At 34.1% G+C, this 21,862-nt stretch overlaps 2 protein-coding genes across 4 annotated transcripts in view; one reads left to right on the plus strand and one right to left on the minus strand.

The window, feature by feature from the left end:
* Nucleotides 1-886: 886 nt before the first annotated feature.
* On the plus strand, nt 887-1,981 carry LOC130798185 (uncharacterized). The gene is made up of 3 exons (XM_057661073.1): nt 887-972; nt 1,068-1,469; nt 1,576-1,981. Exons 1-3 carry the CDS (start codon nt 887-889, stop codon nt 1,979-1,981), a joined length of 894 nt encoding a protein of 297 aa, XP_057517056.1.
* A 4,567-nt stretch (nt 1,982-6,548) lies between these two features.
* Nucleotides 6,549-21,862, minus strand: part of LOC130798169 (serine/threonine-protein kinase ATM) — a 55,484-nt gene continuing 40,170 nt past the window's right edge. Inside the window, exons 60-79 of one of the 3 annotated variants that reach the window (XM_057661053.1) lie at nt 21,525-21,608; nt 20,914-20,997; nt 20,060-20,140; nt 19,425-19,514; nt 16,814-16,876; nt 16,483-16,623; nt 16,185-16,241; nt 15,972-16,031; nt 15,577-15,671; nt 15,367-15,475; nt 14,419-14,508; nt 13,803-13,882; nt 13,585-13,663; nt 13,417-13,463; nt 13,245-13,344; nt 10,538-10,669; nt 10,308-10,442; nt 10,149-10,214; nt 9,062-9,205; nt 6,549-7,587 (exon numbers count right to left, since the gene is read on the minus strand). In XM_057661053.1, the coding sequence (XP_057517036.1) occupies nt 7,510-7,587; nt 9,062-9,205; nt 10,149-10,214; nt 10,308-10,442; nt 10,538-10,669; nt 13,245-13,344; nt 13,417-13,463; nt 13,585-13,663; nt 13,803-13,882; nt 14,419-14,508; nt 15,367-15,475; nt 15,577-15,671; nt 15,972-16,031; nt 16,185-16,241; nt 16,483-16,623; nt 16,814-16,876; nt 19,425-19,514; nt 20,060-20,140; nt 20,914-20,997; nt 21,525-21,608 (1,815 nt within the window). In that variant the 3' untranslated portion in view covers nt 6,549-7,509. Of the gene's footprint in view, nt 7,588-9,061; nt 9,206-9,278; nt 9,569-10,148; nt 10,215-10,307; nt 10,443-10,537; nt 10,670-13,244; nt 13,345-13,416; nt 13,464-13,584; nt 13,664-13,802; nt 13,883-14,418; nt 14,509-15,366; nt 15,476-15,576; nt 15,672-15,971; nt 16,032-16,184; nt 16,242-16,482; nt 16,624-16,813; nt 16,877-19,424; nt 19,515-20,059; nt 20,141-20,913; nt 20,998-21,524; nt 21,609-21,862 lie in introns of those variants that run through there. The other 2 variants (XM_057661054.1, XM_057661056.1) reach the window with 2 other exon arrangements.

The raw sequence follows: 21,862 nt of genomic DNA on the forward strand, positions 1-21,862 counted from the left end.
GTGATAATTGCTTTCCAATCGATAAAAAAATTGATCTTGAAATGAATGTATAATACACGTGGTGCACATAATAACGCTAATGAACAAAATTTTCACTTGGATGCCTTAATCAGCTTTATCTGATACTAACACTAGTTAACGAGAGTATGTGTCACTCATTATATTTTACTTAATGCGGCAATCGAGAGACTGGGTAGTAAAATAATTTACCTGATCTTAAATTTGCTATATACTGTTTCCGTTCTTTTAAGTTTGTCTAATTTGAATTTTTCTCACTTATTAAGAAAAAAAAATCTTTTTATTATAGTGGTATTATTTTAATTAGATAGTGGTGTAAAGTAATGATTGTATTGAAAGTATGAGAGAAAATTAAAATAAAATAAAATTTAAAGAACAAAAAAATGATTGCATTTAATTTATGAGAGATAACCTTACAAAGACACTTGGAGAGTAACAAACCCACTAAATTTTCCAAATTAGAAAAGTTTTGGTGGATTTTCTAAAAAAAGGAGGGAAAATGGCAAAATCTAAAATGAAATACAACTTACTTATCTATGAACAAACAATTGCATTGAACAATTTTTATGTACATGGATTTATACATTAAATCAATCTAGTCAAAGATTACAAGTATAATCATCAAAAAAATCTTCAAAATTCTGTTTTGGGAGTATATAAGTTGCTAAACCATAATCACAATCATCTTCAAATGTGCTGAAACCTTCCATATTGCTTGACTATAATCAGAATCATCATAAAAAAAACCCTCCATTTTCTGTGCTAAAATCCCAAAACACCACAACAGCTCAAAAAAATTCAATAGAAACAGTAATCAATCACCCACCAAGTATAAGCAGGTATTGCACACTGCATCACAGCCTTATTCATGGCTTCAGGAAGTGAGGACGAAATCGAGGGGGCATGGTATTTTGGATCAAGCCAGTATGATCCTCAATCAAGCTCAGAATCAGAGTAAGAACTGGCAGACATGGTTGAGCAGCAAGGAGAACAACACGATCATCATAAGCCAAGGCTCAATAGTGAGATGAGGCATTTAATATTTCAAGAGAACCATACATCGTTGAATACAAAAATTGTGGAAGGATGAGAGTTGTGGTGCCTCCAAACGTTCTAGAGTCTAGACCGATGGGGGAACATACATGTATAAGAGATGTTGCAAGTTGTTTGGACTTGGCACCATCGACCGTTTGGAGGTTAATCAAAAAAAGTGAAATTAAGGCACATTCAAATCCTCTTCACCCGGCTTTAACCGATGCCAATAAATTGAGAAGGGTGAAGTGGATTTTGAGTCTCATCCAAGAAGATAGCATTCAAAGACATCCAATATACAAGGGAATGTTAGATTTCATTCACATCGATGAGAAATGGTTTTATTTGACCAAAAAAACTAAAAGAGTTTACCTTGCACACAAAGAGAAGATCCCGTATAGGGCAGCAAAGTCATCTAAGTTTATACCGAAGGCTGTTCCTAGGGGCGGTTGCTAAGCCAAGATGGAGTCTACATGGTCAATGCACGTTTGATGGGAAAATAGGAAATTTTCCCTTTATTAACAGGGTTGCAGCCGTGAGGGACTCGAAGAATAGGTTAAGGGGGTCAATTGAAATTAAGCCAACAGAATCAGTCACTCAAGAAGTTTATAGAAGCATGCTCATCCAAAATCTCATTCCGACAATACTAAGAAAGTGGCCAAAAGAAGGACCTTCAATCATTTTCATTCAACAAGACAATGTAAAAGTGCACATTACAAATGAAGATCCAATACGGCAACAGCACAACAAGCAAGGTGGGTTAACCTTCATTCTTACACAACAACCCCCTAATAGTCCAGATTGTAACATTTTGGACTTGAAATTCTTTAGAAGCATTCAATCATTGATGCATAAGAAAATGCCAAAGAGTATGACAGAGTTGATTAATGCAGTTGAAGATGCAATGCTGAACTTCATCCAAAGACATTAACAAATGTCTGAATTTCATTGCAGCACCACTTAAAAGATATTGAAGGTTAAGGGATGTAATGACTACGTCCAACCTCATTTTGGTAAAAACGTTGAAGAAGATAATGGGGGGCTTAGAATTCAAGTTCGAATTCCGACACAGCTACTTAGAGAAGCTGTTGCTTTTGTGAATCAAAACAGAAATCAGCAAGCATCACAAACAGTAGCAGAGAATGAAGATGTGACACAATCATCCAATGCAATATAAGAAGCATATGATCAAGCAATCGAGGAGACACAAGGATGCAATTCTTTGAACAACGCCCCTCAGTTATGTTACGAAAAATCATCATTAAAAATGTTTCTTTAACAATCTTAGGAGCAACATTTTGCAAAACAAATCTGAAATCAACGATTAATGTACATGTTTGTTAATAGCTTCATTTTATTAGTGTTATCAGTAACAAAAAAGCCCCCTGTTTCATCATAGAGGTTGTTAATCCTCTCAGACTATAAACAATCATCAAAAATGAATGAATGCCACCGAACATGCATATAACACAGTGACTTTAGACGTCTAACAAAAGCTATTCAACTAGGAATTTAAAGTTATTTTTTCAGAATATGAAATTTATAAGAACTCATGAAAACAAATCATCATTGGGGCTTCAACATCAAAACAAAACCAAATCATCAAAAAATCAGAATGTTCTCAGCTATGAACATCAAAACAGAACCGAATCATCAAAAAATCATTGGGGTTCAACATCAAAACAGAAACAACTATACATCAAACAAGAACACGCCAAAAAATCAGAATAACCCAAATTCGTCCAACAGTAAACAATTTTCAGAATTCATCCAAAGATCAAATGACATCCTAAAGGCCAAATTTTCGATTGTTCTCAGCTATGAAATTAAAAAACATACACATAAATGCCTTACAATCATCAACAACGTTTCTTAGGGTTTTTCTTTGCCCTAACAACAAGTACTTCTTCAAGAGTATCAGGAACCACCAAATTTGGGTCTTGTTCAACAGAAGGACTTGAAGGAGTCATTTTAGTAGGAGAATCATACACAAAAGTAACAATCTTCAAAGGGGGATCTTTTCCATTAAGGTATGAATAAGAAAGAGGCTCAGAAGAAATAGTCTCGTGATACTGTGAACATGCGTCATCTTCAATGGACTTTTGATAGGCCTCAAGTTCTTTCTTAGACTAACTTAAAATCTCATTTGAGTATGAATGTATCCGGCCATGTAAGGAACACGAACATAAATCCCCATAATCACAAAGGCCATTATAAAGATAACTAGGAATTGATGAAGAGCTAGTAGATCTCTAGTTTTCCATACTCAAAAATCAAATTAAAACAAAGCTTTGAAGAAATGTTAATGGCAATTGAAGAACAGGGGGTTGATTTTGGAGATGAAGACCAAAAATTATAAACTTACCTCAAAATGTAGAGAAAGAGCCGATCTTTATTTTAGTTCAATAAAAATGAACTAAAGTTAAGGGATTAACAGGGGGCAATGGTTCAAAGAAGCCATGAAAATGGTGAGTAAGAAGACAGAAAAACAGGAAAAGAAAGATCAGAGAAATAATAAAAGGGCGGTGATACGAGAGATTTAATTGAGAGAGTGAATATACTAGAAAAATAAGGGAGTGAGAGAGAGAAATGAGGGTGCATTAGGGATTTATTTTTTCCAAAAATAGAAAGTATTTTAAAGTGGACAAATTTTTGAAACTACCAGTTATAATAAGGTGGACAAACTTAAAAGAACGGAGGGAGTATTTGTTATTCTGATTCACGATATCTTACACGACGTGATTTTATACTTTGTACGGGATATTAAATTGATAGTTATGATTAGGGGTGCACAAAAAATAAGAATATTCGGCTAAAAAATCGGAAAATTTATTTGATTCTTGAAAACCGAATAAGTTGGATCAGATTTTCGATGTTTAAATAAGATCCTGATTAGTATATTTGCAACATGGAATATCAATTTTTATAATATTTGTAATTCTCAACTAAAACTAAGCTGCATAATCTATTGTAAATTAATTTAGTCTTTTGAATATCCAATCATATGTTCAAAATGATTTTTTTAAAACTTAAAAAAATATGCTTTATTAAAAAAAAAACAAAGTAAGTTTAAATATTTGTGTTAAAAATCATATTATTTTCCTAAAAATAAAACCATATATATATTTGATATCCAATCCAAAATAAATCAGATATTTGGAATTTAGATATTCAATTTTTTGGATCGAAACTTAATCATGTTTTGCGAAATCGAAAATCTGAAATTTCAAATTAAGATCAATCCGATTTCCATAAATGCAAATCTAAAAATATAGGGATAAGTGACCTAAATAAGGTTCAAAAACATGATAGAAAAAGATAAAATTAGCAGAAAGATCATCTTTGTACATTTTACTGTTATGGAAATCGTGCCAATAGGCCAATAATTATTTGTAAAAGGAAATTTGATCATTGAATACTATCAATCGAATACCATCAATCATAAAAAAACATACATGGGCATATTTGTATGCAAAGAAATTAATAATCAATATAAATGACTATTAAAATAAAGAGAAAGATTATTGAGGTTGATTAACAAGTCATTATGTTTTGATATCATCTAAATAATTTAACTAATTGCATTTGGCATTAGTCATGACAATAATTTCTAATCGATAACTGTAATTTATAAATCACCACAAAAGACAAAAAAATAACAATAAAATAAACAAAATTAAAAAGGTAAATTAAAATCACAAAACTCCAACCCTATCAAATTCTACCACATAAAAATGATTTGTTAACTTTACAAATTATCGTTATTTACAAAGATCTCCTCTTAGTCATGACACTTCTAATCTAGTTAAAAAAGTGAAAGATTGAAAAAAATAAGATAAATAAACAATTTAATTCCGAATAAAAGATTCGGGAAAACTTATGTCCCAAAATAAGCTTCCGTACATCCAAGCCTAGCCTCGGGTAAGTCGCTGTTAGTAACAGCGAATGAGGAGAAAAAAAAAAATTAAAAGGCCCTAAGTCGCTGTTAGTAACAGCGACTTAAGGAGTTGACCAGTCAACCCCTTAAGTCGCTGTTACTAACAGCGACTTAAAAAAAAAAAATTTTTTTTTTTTAAATTTTAATAGTACTGAATTTGAAGTCGCTGTAATTTATTGTTTTTGGAGCAGCTCGTTTTTTAACCTTCAAACAGTTATTTAATAGCAGATGAACTAACTATATAAACTTGTTATTGTTTAATTAATCTTCCGATGTGGGACTGTGTTGAGTATAGTCATATACAGGTAGATTGCACAAACCTATACGATTAGAAAACATGTTGAGTATAGTCATAGTAAACAAACATCCAAGTATATCCATGATATAGAAATCAATATCATTAAATTTGATATAAGACTATAACAGCATAAACATCCAACCGGATCCAGACTCATGCAAACTAGAACCTGCTCCACTCTATAATATTGTATTTCCTCAATATTTTAATACTTGGACCATTGTGCAGTTCAGTGTTCATAGAAGAGGAAGATACATGTTGGGTGAGGACCATGTGGCCAAAGGTTGCTGATGAGATTCACTGTATCACACAATTAAGGTGTTTCCAGTTTAAATATGGGAGAGCATATGATAGTGTTAGTTGATCGATGAGACATTCTTGATATCATTCTAGAAAACAAGAGATTTGGCTACTACATCATGTCTATCTAAAATCCATATCATCAGTTCATCACTTAGACTTGATAAATGGAGCCTCTGGGATCTTGTTTTTTCGTCTCGGAGACAGTCAGGATTTGATGATCTCGTATTTAAATGATTCAAAAGAACTCCAATCGTCCATCTAATACACTTCGACAACAATTTTTGATTCTAATAAATTAAAGATACTTTTCACTATGTTACAAATAGTAGCAAAGTTTTCTGGTATGGAAAACCAACTTTAAAAGGAAGTTTAGCTAGGATTATGTATGCTTGATTCTTCCATTGAGATATTATGTCTAGTACAAAGTTGGGATCTGGATAATCAAGGGTGGCTTTTTAGATATATGCCAAGAGGAGTTAGCATTGCACATTGGGACGCTTTTGGGAACAAGTAATATGAATATTAAGAGAGGAAAAGAGAGCTGGATTTACTCAAGGCTATCAAAATAGGGATTTAGCAATGAATCAGAAAAGGTTGTCATAAGTGTTCTTCTTCAATGGTGGATGTCTTCCTCTTCAATAACTTAGTCCCACATCGGTGCTCTATTCGTGAGCTAATTTTTGGTTTCATTTATTTTGATGTGTTCCAGAAAACAATCCCACATCGGAAGATTAATCAAACAATAACAAGTTTATATAGTTAGTTCATTTGCTATTAAATAATTATTTGAAGGTTAAAAAACAAGCTGCTTCAAAAACAAAAAAATACAGCTACTTCAAGTTTAGTACTATTAAAATTTAATTTTTTTTTTTAAGTCGCTGTTACTAACAGCGACTTAGGGCCTTTTAATTTTTTTTTTCTCCTCATTCGCTGTTACTAACAGCGACTTACCCGAGGCTAGGCTTGGATGTATGAAAGCTTATTTTGGGACATAAGTTTTTCCGAATCTTATATTTGGAATTAAATTGTTTATTTATCTTATTTTTTTCAATCTTTCTAAAAAAGTTCGGATCTAAACCTAGCCCAATAAATAAATGACTAAATGAGTCCTCCATTTTACTAGTCTACACTTTAGTTTTTGCTCTCTACTCCACAAAACCGCAATTCTACTCCACTCCACTAACACAAATACAGTAGCACATGCTTAGTTGATGCAAACTATTTCTATGTACTAAAATCAAAAAATTTCTCTAAAAGAAAGTCATTGAAGTCCACCCGATTCAGTATCCTACATTCCTGCTGAATAACTTCTACCCAAACTCTCATTATGTCAGATTTGTGTCTTGTTTTCAAATTTCATGTCAGGTCAAGTTTTAGCACTCCTTTCCTTTTCTCTAGAAAAAAAAAAAAAAAGACAAGAGTGCCAAATAATCTCCCTGCATTCATTATAGTCTTTACAGTTTGTCCTGGTTTATTCTTAAAATCTCATCTCACTATCATCATCTTCCTGCGCTCATTTATCAGCTTCAAAACATTTGGTTTGAAGGTCAAAAAAGGCAAAACAAATTGTATATTCGTATTGTTTTACCGTCCAGCAAATGCTGGTGAAGCTGCAAGAAAAGTAACACATGCATTTCACAAACTTGGCCTCTGATTACAATACAATTCATTTACATCAAAAAATATACAAACACAAAATCCCCTCCTCCAAAACGAATAAACTCATTGTATATTATTTCCTAGCTTCCAAAGCAGCTCATTTTGATATACATAGATGATGAATGTACATTAATATACAACTTCAACATAGTCACGGTTTCCCAGCGAAGATGTATGGAGAAAAGGAAGGCAATGGTGGGAGAATGGGGATATAAGATGAACACCAGAAGAAGAAATTGAGGGCTTTATACGTTCTGTATCTTCACAGCCATGCACCCCATCCGGGGAACATGTGGCATAGCCGCTCTGGGTCGATTGCATCTTGGATAAGCTGTTGAACCTACATCAATATAAGCTGTTAAAAGCGTAGAAACTCGTAGGTCATCACAGTAACTGCAAATGGCAGGTCACCTTTTTGGTGTTTGTCAAGCATGCAGGTTTTATGATAATTGCACAACATGCCATTCACATTCAGTAAAATTGGTTGATTAGATACTTTGTGGACTGGATACATAAACTAAACTGAGCATATCATACAGCTCATAATTTATAATCGAAACTACTGAGGCATGGGTTAGGTTTCAGATGAAGTCCATTGAAATAGCATATTTGTCAATGAACAAAAGAAATTGGGAAATTCCATGTGGTAACCCTGAGGTATTGGGTTTTCCACATGGTAACCAAAGTTGTTATGAAACCCACGCGGTAACCCTGCGGTTTATCCGATTAAACCTCCGTGATCCTTTTAACTAAAAATTTTTGAAAACCGTCTATTAGTAAGGATGCCATGTTTATGAGATTCAATACATAGAACATCATCCCATAGATCACATTTTCCCTAATTTCCTAACCCTAATTCCCCAATTTCTCTAAATTTTCAATCCCTAATTCCCTAACCTAATTCCCCAATTTCTCAAAAAATTTCGAGCTTTCAACTGTTGATGGATGAATTTTGAGAGTTTCTGAGTTTCATTTGGTTTACCCAAGAATTGTGTTTGGTTTTGCAAGCATTAAAGGTGGGTAACTTTAATTTACAAGAATTTCAATCTTTGTGGCATGCAATTACATTTCCTTGCTCTGATCCAAACCACTTCATTGTTACTTCCAAGTGAATTTGGAGAAGAAATTCGAAAAAATTTCATTTCCAGCAGAAGAATTTGAAGAAGAAATCCCAATTTAATAGTAGAAGGAGAATTGGAAAAACTAGGATTTGTGTTTTGGGGAAAAATGTGATTTAAGGGAAAAATGGAAAAATTAGGGTTTGTGTTTTGGGGGGAAAAAATGGAAAAACTAATAAAGGAAAGAAACTTAAGGGCACAGGCGTACAACAGGGCAACAGTAGACAGTGGAATTAATGTTTCCAAACATGTGGATTTTAAAAAGGTCACGAAGGTTTAATTTGGTAAACCTTGGGGTTATCGTGTGGATTTATAAAAAACTTTGGTTACCACATGGAAAACTTAGTACCTTAGGGTTACCATTTGAAATTTCCCAAAGAAAATTTATTATCACAAATACTTAGTTACAACGAAAAGGAATATGAATTTATAGCTGAAAACAAGGAAAAGATCATAAAAAACCATGCTGGGCCAAAACCTCGCTTAGAGGAGGTTATTGTACCTGCCTTTTATAAGCCACTGTAAGTTCAGCAATTGTTTAAAGTGAAGCAAAATTTGACCGTGTTCTCAAACTAGCAACATCTCAACAAATAGAAGCAAGGAAAGAGTTTGAGAACAAAAGGAAAAATGAGAAACCCAGAAATGGAAAATGGCTGCGCGCAGATCTGCTAAGCCAAGAAATTCAACTAAGTTTACCTGTCCATGCACACTTCTCATTTCACCATCCTCATATCCATCTAGTTTCTGTTTAACACGCATCAGTGCACGTGCAGCATCCTTGTTCCCCTCATTATCATTTTGTGAGTCTTCCAAACTAGTCTCTAAATCATCCTCAGTCTCCTGTCATACGAAAAAGCCAATGTATGAACATCACATATGGTACTGTAAACAAATGAAACACAAATTTTAAATTAATCTACAAGTTTCATGGTCTTCTGCACATGTATGTGCTGTAGAGAAAAGGAGAGGGAGGGAAAGGGAGCTAACGCAAGCAGGGCAAGCACTAGCCACCGGTTGCCACATGTTATCCACAAAAAACACCAAGGAAACAAGGATAAAATCTCAGATGTTCAAGTAGTGAGGCATCAATTACAAGTTCTCTTGGCTGCTACCGAGACCTATTTTATGGAGTGTCGGAGAAGGGGTGGGGATGGTTGGTCATGAATCATCCTCTAGTGTTGACATATTTCACCCGTACCCAACCTATAGGAAAAATCTGAATCAAACAGAAAACATAGCATGTTTGTGAAAAAACATTACAGTGCCTTTAAGGGCTCCCACAATCCCACCTAGGCGGGGTTTGCGGGGTCGTATGTGCGCAACCTTACCCTTGTTAGTGGTAACAAAGAGGTTTTTTCTGAAAGATGCTTGGTAGCAAACATCATCTGCAACTTCACATACAAAAAACATACACATGATTTTATGAGCCTTTGCAAATCTAACTAACCCATAAAAGAAATAACCAAACTTAACTTTATTGAAAGTTTGATCACCAGAACATACCTATAACCATGTCAGTATGAACTGACCTCAATTTAATGAGCCATTTGTTGGTCTAGACGTATAATCTTATCTTAAGTGTTTAAGGTTTACTCTACCATTCCAAAAAAGGCAAATGAAAACCAAAGCAAATCCTGCTCTGGAAAGCATGATTTTGATGTTGTGCACAAAAAACTGTCGAGTACAAGGTTAATTTATGAATATCAAAAAATCATCACTAAATAGGTTCTGGAGATTGCAGTCAAAATTTGTACAACAATAGAAGGCATAAGACTCAATTCACCTTTTGCCTCTGTAATGCTTTCAGCGGAGATAAGGCCCATTTATATAGAGGATCATGGATGAAAACCTGCATAACAGCATAAGAAATAAGAAGGTCGGTTACCAAATAGTAAATAATTTCTTAACATCCCCTAAGATGAGATTTATGAATTGGCTATACTTCAATGATAGTCAGGAGAGCTTCTTTATTAGTTCGCATCACAGCAAGCGTTTCCTCACAACATCTTCTGTAAACACCTTCAACTCCAGTAATGCCCATCCCGTCTATGACATCTCTAGTAAGCCTGAAAGGTACCTGGAAAAGATGTTTGAAGTCACTAAGAAATCAAATCACAACATGAGCACACCATATTATTGCAAAAGCGATCACAGGAAAATCTATAGACAAACCCGCTCAGGTGTTTTGAGCATCAATCCTTGTTCAAAAGCAACACCAAGATCGATATGAACAACTTCTGCAGTAGCCTGATCAATCAAGATATTCATGGAATGCCGATCTCCCAGTCCAACAATGTAACCAACCTATAAATTTTAAAAATATGCAATTAATATTTGTTACTTTTCTACTTTTTGACAAGGATGATAGATAGAGAGTTGCCTAAACTATAAAGGTTAGAGTATAGCTACCCAACACAAACTCCTTATCCTAGATGTTAGCCTTCAAGCAAGACCAAAGGTAAGGAAAGTCATAGAAGAACTAGGATTAAATAGTGGAGATTAAAAGAGGATAATACTAAAGTTTTCCTTGAGGAAGTTGTTAAAGTAGTAGATTGTTAGAAGACTTCGAATGCAAAGGATACTTGGACAAAGATGAAAACCTGCATCATTCGAATAGCTTAGCTAAGGCGAATTTAGGAGAATCAGGTAATAGTTTCATGGTAAAAAAGGATATAATGCGGTGGAATGCGAAGGTCAAGGGAGTTATCAAGGAAAAGAAAAATGTGCTAGCTTGCATTAGGAAAAAGCAGGAATGAGGAAAACTCAGCCATATATAAGAAAATCAAAATCAAGACAAATGTAGCAATTCACGAGGCAAAATTAAAGGCTTTTAAATAGGTGTTTCACAAACTAGATTCTAAAGAAGAAAAAGATATATATAGGAAGATAAAGAGGAAACAAACTAATAACATAAGTGCAGTAAAGTGTATCAAGGATAAGGATAAGAACACTCTAGTTCAGGACAAGAAGATCAATGATTGATCAAGGGAGATTTTAATGACCTATTTAATAGAGAATAAGAAATTTGTAGGGGACACAACAATCACTCCCTTAGATGAAAATATAAAATTTATGCGAAAAATAAAGGCAGAGGTGGATAGAGCTTTGAAGAAGATGAAGCTAAAGAGAGCAGTTGGCCCATATGGTATACTTATTAAGGTATGGAGATGCGTAGAGACAATTGGAGTGACTTTGCAAACTAATCTTTCAGCAAGATTTAGAGTAAAAATAAGATCTACAATGACTAGAGAAAAAGTACTCTAATGCCTAGAAAAAAGCATACGACAAGGTAACAAGAGAAATACATGGTGGGCAATGACAAAGAAGGGCATTTCCAAGAAATACATTAAAATAGTGCAAGATATGTATCGAGAAGTAAAGAGGAATGTTAGGATATGTGGAGGAGCAATTGAGGATTTTTCAATCACAATTGAGCTTCATCTAAGCTTGGTCCTAGCCCCTTTCTTTTTGCAGCGATCCTATATGAGATAATTCGATCAATACAAGAAAACGTGCCTTGGTGCATGTTGTTTGCTGATGACATTATTTAGCTAGATGAGACCAGGGAATGGGTTAATGTTAAGTTAGAACGATGACCGACCATAGATCAACACTTATACTATATGGGTCACAATGTTGCGCTTTAAAAAAGATATCATTGTAGAATGATGAAGGTAGTTGAAAAGTGTATGTTAAGGCGAATGAGTGGACATACCATAAGGGATAAAATCCGTAATGGAGACATAATAAAGGGTCTAGAAGTCGTGGATACAGAGACAAAATGAGAGAATTATTTCAAATTAGTCATTAAAGTAGAAGATTGGTTGTTGCACAATTTACAAAAGTAGAAAGTTGAAACTTTGAGAAACTTTATAGAAGATATAGATTGAAGATGAACCGGATAACTTGAGTGAAAAATGAAATGAAGAACTGGTTGCATAACCATGTGAAAATAAATTGGAAGGAACATTGGAGAATATACATAAATGATCATTAGAATTGATTTTCTTACTATTATATCAGTATTAGAAAGAGCTGAATAAAGTATAAGCTTTTTTACCGATGGTCTCTCATTTTCGAGGGAATCTAGATCCGAGTCTGACAAAGTCATTTGATTGAAATCCTATTAATATTGAATTGTGTAGCATATAACACAAAAGAATGATACTGAGTACATTAGCACCATGCATTGGCCCATTCAATACTAGTATCCTAGATTCACCACTACTCACATTGATTTGTCTTAGTTTATGTACCCAACCTCATATGTTGGTATTAAGAACTTGACATTATTGTTGTTGTATTACAAATTCCCTAGAAATACAATTCATTACTTACAACACAATCAATTGCCACCCTAGATGACAAGTTATTCAAGCACTACATATCATATATAGCATGCATTAAGCAATAATAATAACTTTAAAGGAAAATGTTTTTATCTTCGAAGTGGTATAATGAACCCTTTTCAAGAGAGTATAGTGGATTATACATCTAAAATTATTGTTGTCAATTATTAGATTAATAAAAAGTCCACATAACTGTTGTTTGTTACCTATAGGATATGCATGCCCATTATGCCCATTTACGCTAATTTATATTTGGACTACTCACAAACCGATTGCATATGAAGTAGGTTTCCATAGCTATGTTTTTAAAATCTTTTATACAAAAGCTGTATTGCTTGTTGCACCGACTTGATACATTAATGTTGCGAATAGACAATAATTACTTATATCAAATCTGTTGACTTCAATTAATATGAGGCGCCTAAACAACCAAACAAAAGATTCAAAACAAAAAATAAAAAATAAAATAAAAAAATACACCACAAGGGTTTAAGTGAAACCAGGCCACAATTAGAGACAAGAATACAAACCATTGAGCTGGCAGCAACACTTCGAGTATAAGCCAGCCTTTTCTCAAACCAATCAGCTGGCTGCAAAAATCTTTCAAGGAAGAAAAAATGCATGACAGGCCTGGAAGTTTGAAAAAGTCAGCAACAAGGCGGCTAAATATAAGTACAGAATTATTTCTAGAAAAACAGATACCTGAAATTATCACAAACTTCCTGAAATGCCTTGCGCTTGTCTTTCACCTTTAGAATCAAATAAATATTTTAATTTTGGTCAACATGACACCATTAAACTGCAAGTTCTTTTGAAACTGGCAGGAATACATCATTCCAAATTATTGAATAGTTGGAAAAGATAACATACATTCATCATGTGCTCCCGACATTTAAAAAATGACCAATCCCCTGCACCATAACGTCCATGTGCCCCTCCATTACGTGTGCTGAAAAACAAGAAAATATTTGAGATCTTTTCAACCACACACAACAATGCCAAAGCCTTAATCCCAACATATGGGGATTTGAGATCTTTAATTTCTCGAAAGTAATAACTGTTAAGAAACTCTTTGTAAATGAGCTAACCTTCCTAAAAGATATTCACCAAGAGGAAGAGTTCCATCTACCCACTCAATAATACCAGCACTAGGAGTAAAAGGGACAACCTGCAGCACAATTGCTTAATTAGTCTAGAATATATCCACCTCCCTCAGAAGCTGCAATGAAGATAATCTACAAGTTGTATTACACTTCACAGTATATTAGGCACTGAAAGTAGGGCTGAGTTGGATATTGAAAGTGTCAATCTTTGATATTGATGATTTATCCAAATTTTCTAAGATCACAAATAGACTAAATTCCAAATTATTTCCCTAAAAACCAAAAAACTCGAAACGAAGATTGGATATATAGGACCAGCTATGTATTATATGAGATCCGATTTACATCTGAAATTTGAAAATCAAAATCTAAATAAGCATCCCAATTTTTTCGGATCAGATGTTTGATTTAAATTTGAATCGAATCGGATACTCAAAGTTTTTTTAATCAGACTCAGATATGTTTCTCAGGTTCTGAAGATTTCTGGATAATGTTTCTCTGTTTAAATGAAATCACTTTTGTTATTGGTGCACTCTGAAACCATTGATAGTAAAGGAAATAACATAAAATTATATCAGGAATAAAAAGTACATTGAAGTACCTTATAAGTGCGTACTCCTAATTTTCTTTTCCACGTGTCTTGATTATTGTGTAAAAATGTGTTGACCAAACCAAAAAATTGCTCCATAACCTGTTAGCACACAGCCATTAAACTTGCAACAAATGAGAAAAGTCGAGGTATACTAACTAAAGCAAATATACGAAATCTCAAAAAAGTATCAAAAAGAATTTAGAATTAGCGCTATTCAAAATATGTATCTATCAAAGGTTTTCTTCAACTATAGTTTACCAATAGATCTGTCGTGGTGACTGAAATAAAGGATGACAATATACCCCTGACGAATGACTGTGATTTGATAGCACAACAGAAGGTTGAAAAACTTCTAATCAACTTAAAACTTTAAGGAGAAGAGATAAACCAGATTAGTAGTTTTAATTGCCATATCATTTTGACAATTAACCAAGCAAAAAAAAGAATATGGTAGCAGTTTAAGAGTTTGCATCTTCATACTTCAAGTAAACAATGTAGTGTGAATTGGAATTGTTGTAAAGAGAAATGCACAAAGAAAAATCTTAAGTAGCAATCTAAACCATGGAGACAACGACAATTCAGATTTCAGAAGAAGCATATGAAATGAGGACCAGGCACACTATGCACAGAAAATCATCACAATATAAGTGAGAAAATAACATACCATTACCCAATGCCAAGTGGCTCTTGCCTAGGCAGGTTTTAGGGGATTGGATGTACACAACCTTATCCTAATAACAACAAATTGGTTGTTCTCGATTGACCCTTGATAGCAAACATCTTTCATATAAACAAGCTCAATTGGTTTGTTGAACCATTTCACTATAGTTCATTTTAATCTGAAACCAAGAACTTAAAGTCTTTGGCACCATCGAGAATGGACGTGGATGAGAAAAATTTGATAACAGAAGACAATGGGTAATAGAGAAACAAGAGAAAAAAAACTGAGATCCTTACCGCATCTTGTCTCAGATCATCATTTCCAGATTTTGCCAATTGCCTATATGTTTTACCGTCGGAATCATAGCACTCAACGACCTTTGGAGCATTAATGCCATTCATCACTCTACAAAAGGCACACCCATCAGCTTGTTCATTAGAAGCTGCACAAATGCTACTTAGAATACAAGAATATAACCCACAAGATTTCAAGTTCATTGAACATACACAACTGAATCGCCCAATCCTTTAAAGTGAGGGAATGCTCCTTCACCATATTGGCAACTACGATCAACAGAGACATTGGATGTCAGCACGGGAACCTGATGCATAAATTAAATTTAGGAAACTTCATTGGAAAGAAATACTGAAGAGAGCAAGATGTACAATGAATATTAAATTAATACTTCTTCTGTTATAGAGAGTTCATGTTTAAATTTACACAGTAATTAGGTTATCTCTAGATCCATGGCAAAATAAAGGCTGCTTTACCACGAGTACCCATTGGATCAATTCAACTAAAAACTAGTTATCAAATACAGCATGCATTGTACAAACTCTAATATAATCATTGTACCATCCAGTAAAATGTACACAGTCACAGAACAAAGTATGTCACATACAAGTTCCAGCTCCCGAACACTTCGAATATCTCTTGGAAGGGTAACTTTCTTGTTGGTATCCTATCAACAAAATAAGCTTCAGCAGTCTTAAAAAAGCAAATGTATTAAAAGCTACAATTTAATTTTAGATTAGAGAACCCAAAACACTAAAATTTCACGTCGCCAGAAGCATTCAATCAACAATATTGAAGAGGTAGAATGATATGTACTAACCTCTCTCTTTGTCTCCAACTCTGCTAGTCGAATGTAGATTTCCACCAATTGTTTCATCTGTATGAGACATGAAGAAGCCCATCTTAGTTAAATATAACTAGTAACGTTTTCCCATATTGTCGAGATTAAAGCTTTGCCATTGTTGATGTTAACAAATATCCCTTGCAACCATCAATAAATTTGCATTTCAGTTGAACAACCTTAATACTCAAGCCAAGGAAGCACTTTGGTTGAGTCAAGGGAAAGCAATAAAATGTCAAAGTGGCCACCGACAAAAAATTTAGTCTAAAGCATGTACCTGTCGCATAATTTTCCCATGATGTGATTGCAACTCTTCCAAAATCTTTTCAGCTGCAACCTTTTTATCCATATCAACGACATAGGAATTTCTACTGCGTTGTTTGTCTTTGATTCTGTCACCATTTGCTAGAGCCAGAAGCTGGTAGAAAGGGGAGTGCAGTAGGGTAGACAAGTCAAGTAATAAATGCAAGGGAATGGAAATTATAGAGCTCCATTCCCCAACCTCAGCTCGACAAAGGGAGAATTTTAAGAAATCCAACAGGAAAGGCTGAGAAACCTTCTGTGAACCTAGGAATATGATCACTACAGAGATGTAGAAGTCAGTATACCTGTAGTATGGTGTGATATGGGTGTTCAACAGCCATTTTCTTCACCAGAGAAGCCAAAGCAAACTGCACGATCGATTAGGTAGTAAGTCAACTACGTTGATCACAGCATTGTCACATTTGCCTCCAACAGACAGAATGTACAAAGCATTGACAAGAAGCATAGTTTCAAAGTTTGCATCGGCATGAAATTTAATCCTCGTTCTTAACATACTAAATGTATAACAATAACTACTTTCAACGTATTTAACTTTTCCCTAAGGCTCATAGGTGATACAAAAAAATTCTCTCATCCATTCCTTCTCTTTTTCCTTGGCAAACATAACGAAAATGTTTACACCATGTCCATCTCATCTATCTATACTATCCATTTATATTTATACTAACATACTGAAAGAGAAATCAACAACACGTGTCATACTCTCATGCAATGTTTTCCCGCCTAACTGCTTATAGGTAATTATGATAAAAATTTAAATAAATAAATAATATTTCCTTAGAGGAGATGAATAATCCATGTGAACAACCGTTGAAACTGATATATTTGTTCATGAAGTTGACCCCAAAGATTAAGGCTATGGCATCGTTTTTGTTGTTGTCGTCTTTAAATAAGATTAATCATATAACAATCAATCAATTAACACAAAATAAATCCAAGAAATGAACCAAAAAAAATAGTCAATCAAATTTATTATATTAGTGGTAATGTGATAATAATGATTGAATTTACCATAATCATTGATTGAAGTGTTTTATTCTAAATGCATGTTAAATTCAGAAAATTATTATGGTATGTTTTGTCAAAAACACAAAATTAATAAAATCTCTACAAAGGAACTTATAAAAAAATTATCATTGTTATCTCTCCGTCTTTAATCCTCACTAGGGGCATACCCAAGTGAGTCTATACCGCTCTTTTTACAAAAAAATATTGTAGTTAGCAAAGATTTGAACATGGGACCTTCGAGATAGAGTATGTCTTCCTTAGCACTTGAGCTACACGGAAATTTTTGCTTCTATTTTTACTGGTTCATATCTGTCTATAATGCTTTTGGTTCACTGTTTCAATCTGTTTTGATTCTCGTTAGATTTGGGTTTAGATTTTTACATGCTCTAACATGCTGGTGGGAGTTGACGTTTGTTTAGTGAAATAAAGCTATATGTAATTAAATTTCTCTCGTGCAGTCAGTCAAAGTCTCCATCAAGAAGAGATTCTCGAGCGTCAAAAAGATTCCCATGTAGCATCAAGGGGCAAGAAACACTCACCATCACCTGATGAGAGGAGGTCAAATGGCATAGGTAGCCCCTCTTATAGGGATGAGAGACAGCCCAGTGGTTCTGACTATGGTGGTAGCCCTAAGTAAAGGAGTTGAAGATGTAAGTGAGAGTCCTAGGAATAGAGATGCTCGAAGCTGGAGCCCATATGAGGAAAATGAACGAGACAAAAGTGTTAATCGTGATTCTACAAATCCAAAAAATGGTATGGAAGATGATAACGATGACTATGAGGCTTCTTTTTAGGGCAGCGAATAATTTGAAATGCTAGCTTTACCTTTTGTTCACAACTCAAAATTGTTAACTGAAAAGAACTTCACAGTCGCCTTTAAGAGGTCATTTAGTGGTGACCAAAGCTTTTTGGTCTTGACTTTTTCTCTCTAAAAACCAAGCATTTGGTTTTCATTTTTGGTCTTCATGAAGAAAAAATAAAACAAATATACTCTCGCTCTCTCTCTCTCTCTCTCTCTCTCCTCATTTTTAATATTTTTTATAACGCCCTCTTCTAACACCAAAATTTTGGTTATCATTACATACACTCTAAGCTTTGAAATTCTATTGAAGGTCAATTATAGAATGAATGTAGTTGTTGCTTCCGGGTAATTTGTTTTTCATTTTCGAGTCATTTTGGCGTCCAGGTCGCCAAAGTGAAAAAGACAGTCTCGATCATGGTCAAGATTACGGTCGCGGAATGGATTTCAAGGCAGCCTATATTTCAGAGTGGAATCCTCAAAAACCTTTACGATACGGTAGTAACACAGTGATGCAACCTTGTTTTTGCACTGGCTTCCGCAACCTCTATATCATTTTTGATAAGGGTATGGTATGTCATCATCCAACCCATCAAACTCTAATCATAGCTTCCATGAGTGGGATTTACTGGGTAAGAAGATGATAAGATTTTAAATTGTGCGCTTAATTAAAAACCCAAATGATTTTGAGTGAAAATTAGTTGTGATTAATTGAGTGACAATGGTTAAAGGTTAATTCTTTACTTTCAAGACTTGAATAGAATATGAGAATCAGGTCTTGTTTTAGTTGAAGAGCAAGTACCACTTTTCAGGAAAGGTCAATGAGTTTGATCCGCACCTAGTCCTCCCCATCCCTCAGCCTACCCTATAATCCAAAAAAAGACTTGTAAATCTTACTCACTTGTTTTTTCTTAAAGTTTCTTTTAAGTCAGCTTTTTGCAATATGTTGTCATGCTTCTAGTATGTTAATTTAGGGGTTGAATCGAAACATCATAACTTTTGATATTTATATAATAAATTTTTTATATAAAGTTTATTGGATTGCTTTTGTTTCTATTAATAAACTGTATCTATACATTCTGATATACCTGAAAGCTATGAGGACCTTGAACCTCTTTTGTGCTGCCCATCCTAGATGCAATTTGATAAACAAGTAGTAAAAACTTGTATGACTGAACCTGTAAACATTGATATAAAGATAACACAAGATTTAACATTATTAAAATATCACAGCAATGTGTACGGAGGGTAAACCACTCTCTGACAAACCCTGTAAGTTTTCTTTTACAGAATATTGATCATGCTAATCCAGCAACAAATTCACAATAGCTAAGGCGTAGCTAAGCAAGCTAAACTCAGAAAAGAACATTTTTAATTTTATGGGAGGACATCAGCAAATGCAGATTGCTCAGTACTTGCAATAAAGGAGGAGGCAACATTTCCCCCTATTGTGTGATTTTCTTTTAATTCTTAGATATCCGAAAAATAAAGATGGCAAATTAAATTGTTTCCCAAACAAGGATAGAATATCCAAACTTTAATCCATTTTAATACACAATCGGTGGGGATTTAGGAGAAGAGGGGTGAGATAAAATAAAAAATAACACAAAATTTTTAAAAATCATAAGTCCAAAGCTTAAGCATTTGCTGGTTTGAAATTGCACTTTTCATCACTAACAGATAATAAACACACAGACTTATCCTCACATAAATATTTGCTTACCTCATTAACAGTGTCAACCATTGCCTTCACAACATTTTGCCTAGAAGAGAGGCCAAACCAGATCGAAACAAGTCTAAATACCTGAAACCAGAATAGCAACTTCATAAAACACTTTTGATATATACACCATACATACCATTAAATTTGCTACATTTATCCTCAAAAGCTCTCACATAGGGATACGAAATGTATTTGTGTCTTTTGTGTGTGTTTGTGTGTGTCTATATATATATATGTGTGTGTGTGTGTATGCTCCCTCTTATTCACTATTAAATTTTGTTTCAATTTCCTTAATGTAAATTTTATTAATACCAACTTACTATAAATTTTACTCTAGCACAATTAGAGATATTTATGATTGAAATAGTGCATTGGCAAACATGCAAAAACCAAATGGGACAATGGAGTATATGTTTGTATATTCCTTAAAGAACTCCTCTATCTTCATTTTAGATGGTTCCTGTACTCCCGTAATTTACAATATTTTGTCTTACTCCGTTTTGTGTAATATTTTCACAATCTGTGCTCGCTTACCCCGCCACACCTGTCACCAATCCACTTGATTCATTAAATGCATCCATGTTTAAACAAAATTTCTCTCTGCTACATTCCCCATTTTCTTGGTTTCAATTAAAAGCATGAAATAGCTTATACACTAGGAGGGACAAAAAAATGTGCAGATTAAAATTTTCATGGAGCATGAAGTGTTGTCTGCAGTTGAAGAACGTGAGCTAAAGAAAAAAGAAGCTGATGCATCTGACTTGTAGCTGCAGTGTAGATGTACGTCGACCATGAAGGCAGAAAAAAATGCAGTAGCCCAAGCATTATGCATCAGAACATAACAGGGAACTAACCACTCTAACATCATATTTCTCCCCTAAAACCAGACAACGTTTATATCCCTCCAGTGCCAAGTTAAGAAAATTATCTCTGTCATCCTGAAAGAAAGAACAATACTGTTTCAGAAAGGATAGACAATCAAACATTGAATCAGGAATTTAAATTTAGCAAGAAATAGATGCATAATAAGAAATAAAGCGGTCAGAACCCCCTATAAGATGGATGATGAAGACAATGGTAATGAAAACTTTGTAATAACTTTCACTTAAGTGAATCCCTCAGTAGGTTTTGAGCACAAATTAAATAATCTGAACTACTGCATACTAGAATCCTTCTATCCCATTTCTAAATATAAAATGTGCACTTTCTTGTCCAGTTAAGTAATGATATTTCTTTTGATGAGTATTAAATGTGTTATTAAAATTCTATTTAAACTCCACGATATAATATTCACAATATTATCCAAGGATTGATAAAATGGCATGCAGGAAATATCTGCCATGCAAAACTAGGCATCACATACTATCAACTTAGCAGAATTTCCATCTTAAGCACAGATATAATCCAGAATACAGTAGTTGTGAACTAAAAAGAAGGAAACCAGATGATGAAGATTAACAGATACCTGTAATTTTTCAGCAACCTCTGTGTCCAAGGCAAGTTGCTTTTGCAATTCCTGTATTTTAAGTGAATAATCTATTTTCTCCCCCTGTATGGAAAGAAAAATGAATCATATTCCAAAGAACAAAAATACGCAAACAATCCAGGATTTAATACAAAACGTTTATCTTTGAGGCAAGGGTTTCAGGTAGGTTGGTTAGGGAAGGAAAAAAGACACTCCCTCCTATCCTATCCTATCCCTACTAATTGTCCCATTTGATATTAGACACTATTCATAAGACACTCCCTCCTATCCTATCCCTACTAATTGTCCCATTTGATATTAGACATTATTCATCATCG

This window comes from Amaranthus tricolor, chromosome 13 (assembly GCF_026212465.1).
Source record: "Amaranthus tricolor cultivar Red isolate AtriRed21 chromosome 13, ASM2621246v1, whole genome shotgun sequence".
Lineage (NCBI taxonomy): Eukaryota > Viridiplantae > Streptophyta > Magnoliopsida > Caryophyllales > Amaranthaceae > Amaranthus > Amaranthus tricolor.

Bases quoted from the DNA above. Each gene is read 5' to 3' on its own strand.
- LOC130798185 (XM_057661073.1), top strand. From the start codon at position 887: ATGGCTTCAGGAAGTGAGGACGAAATCGAGGGGGCATGGTATTTTGGA. The intron at 973-1,067 runs GTAAGAACTGGC...TAATATTTCAAG, and splicing joins CAATCAAGCTCAGAATCAGA to AGAACCATACATCGTTGAAT. The intron at 1,470-1,575 runs GTTTATACCGAA...CTTTATTAACAG, and splicing joins AGGGCAGCAAAGTCATCTAA to GGTTGCAGCCGTGAGGGACT.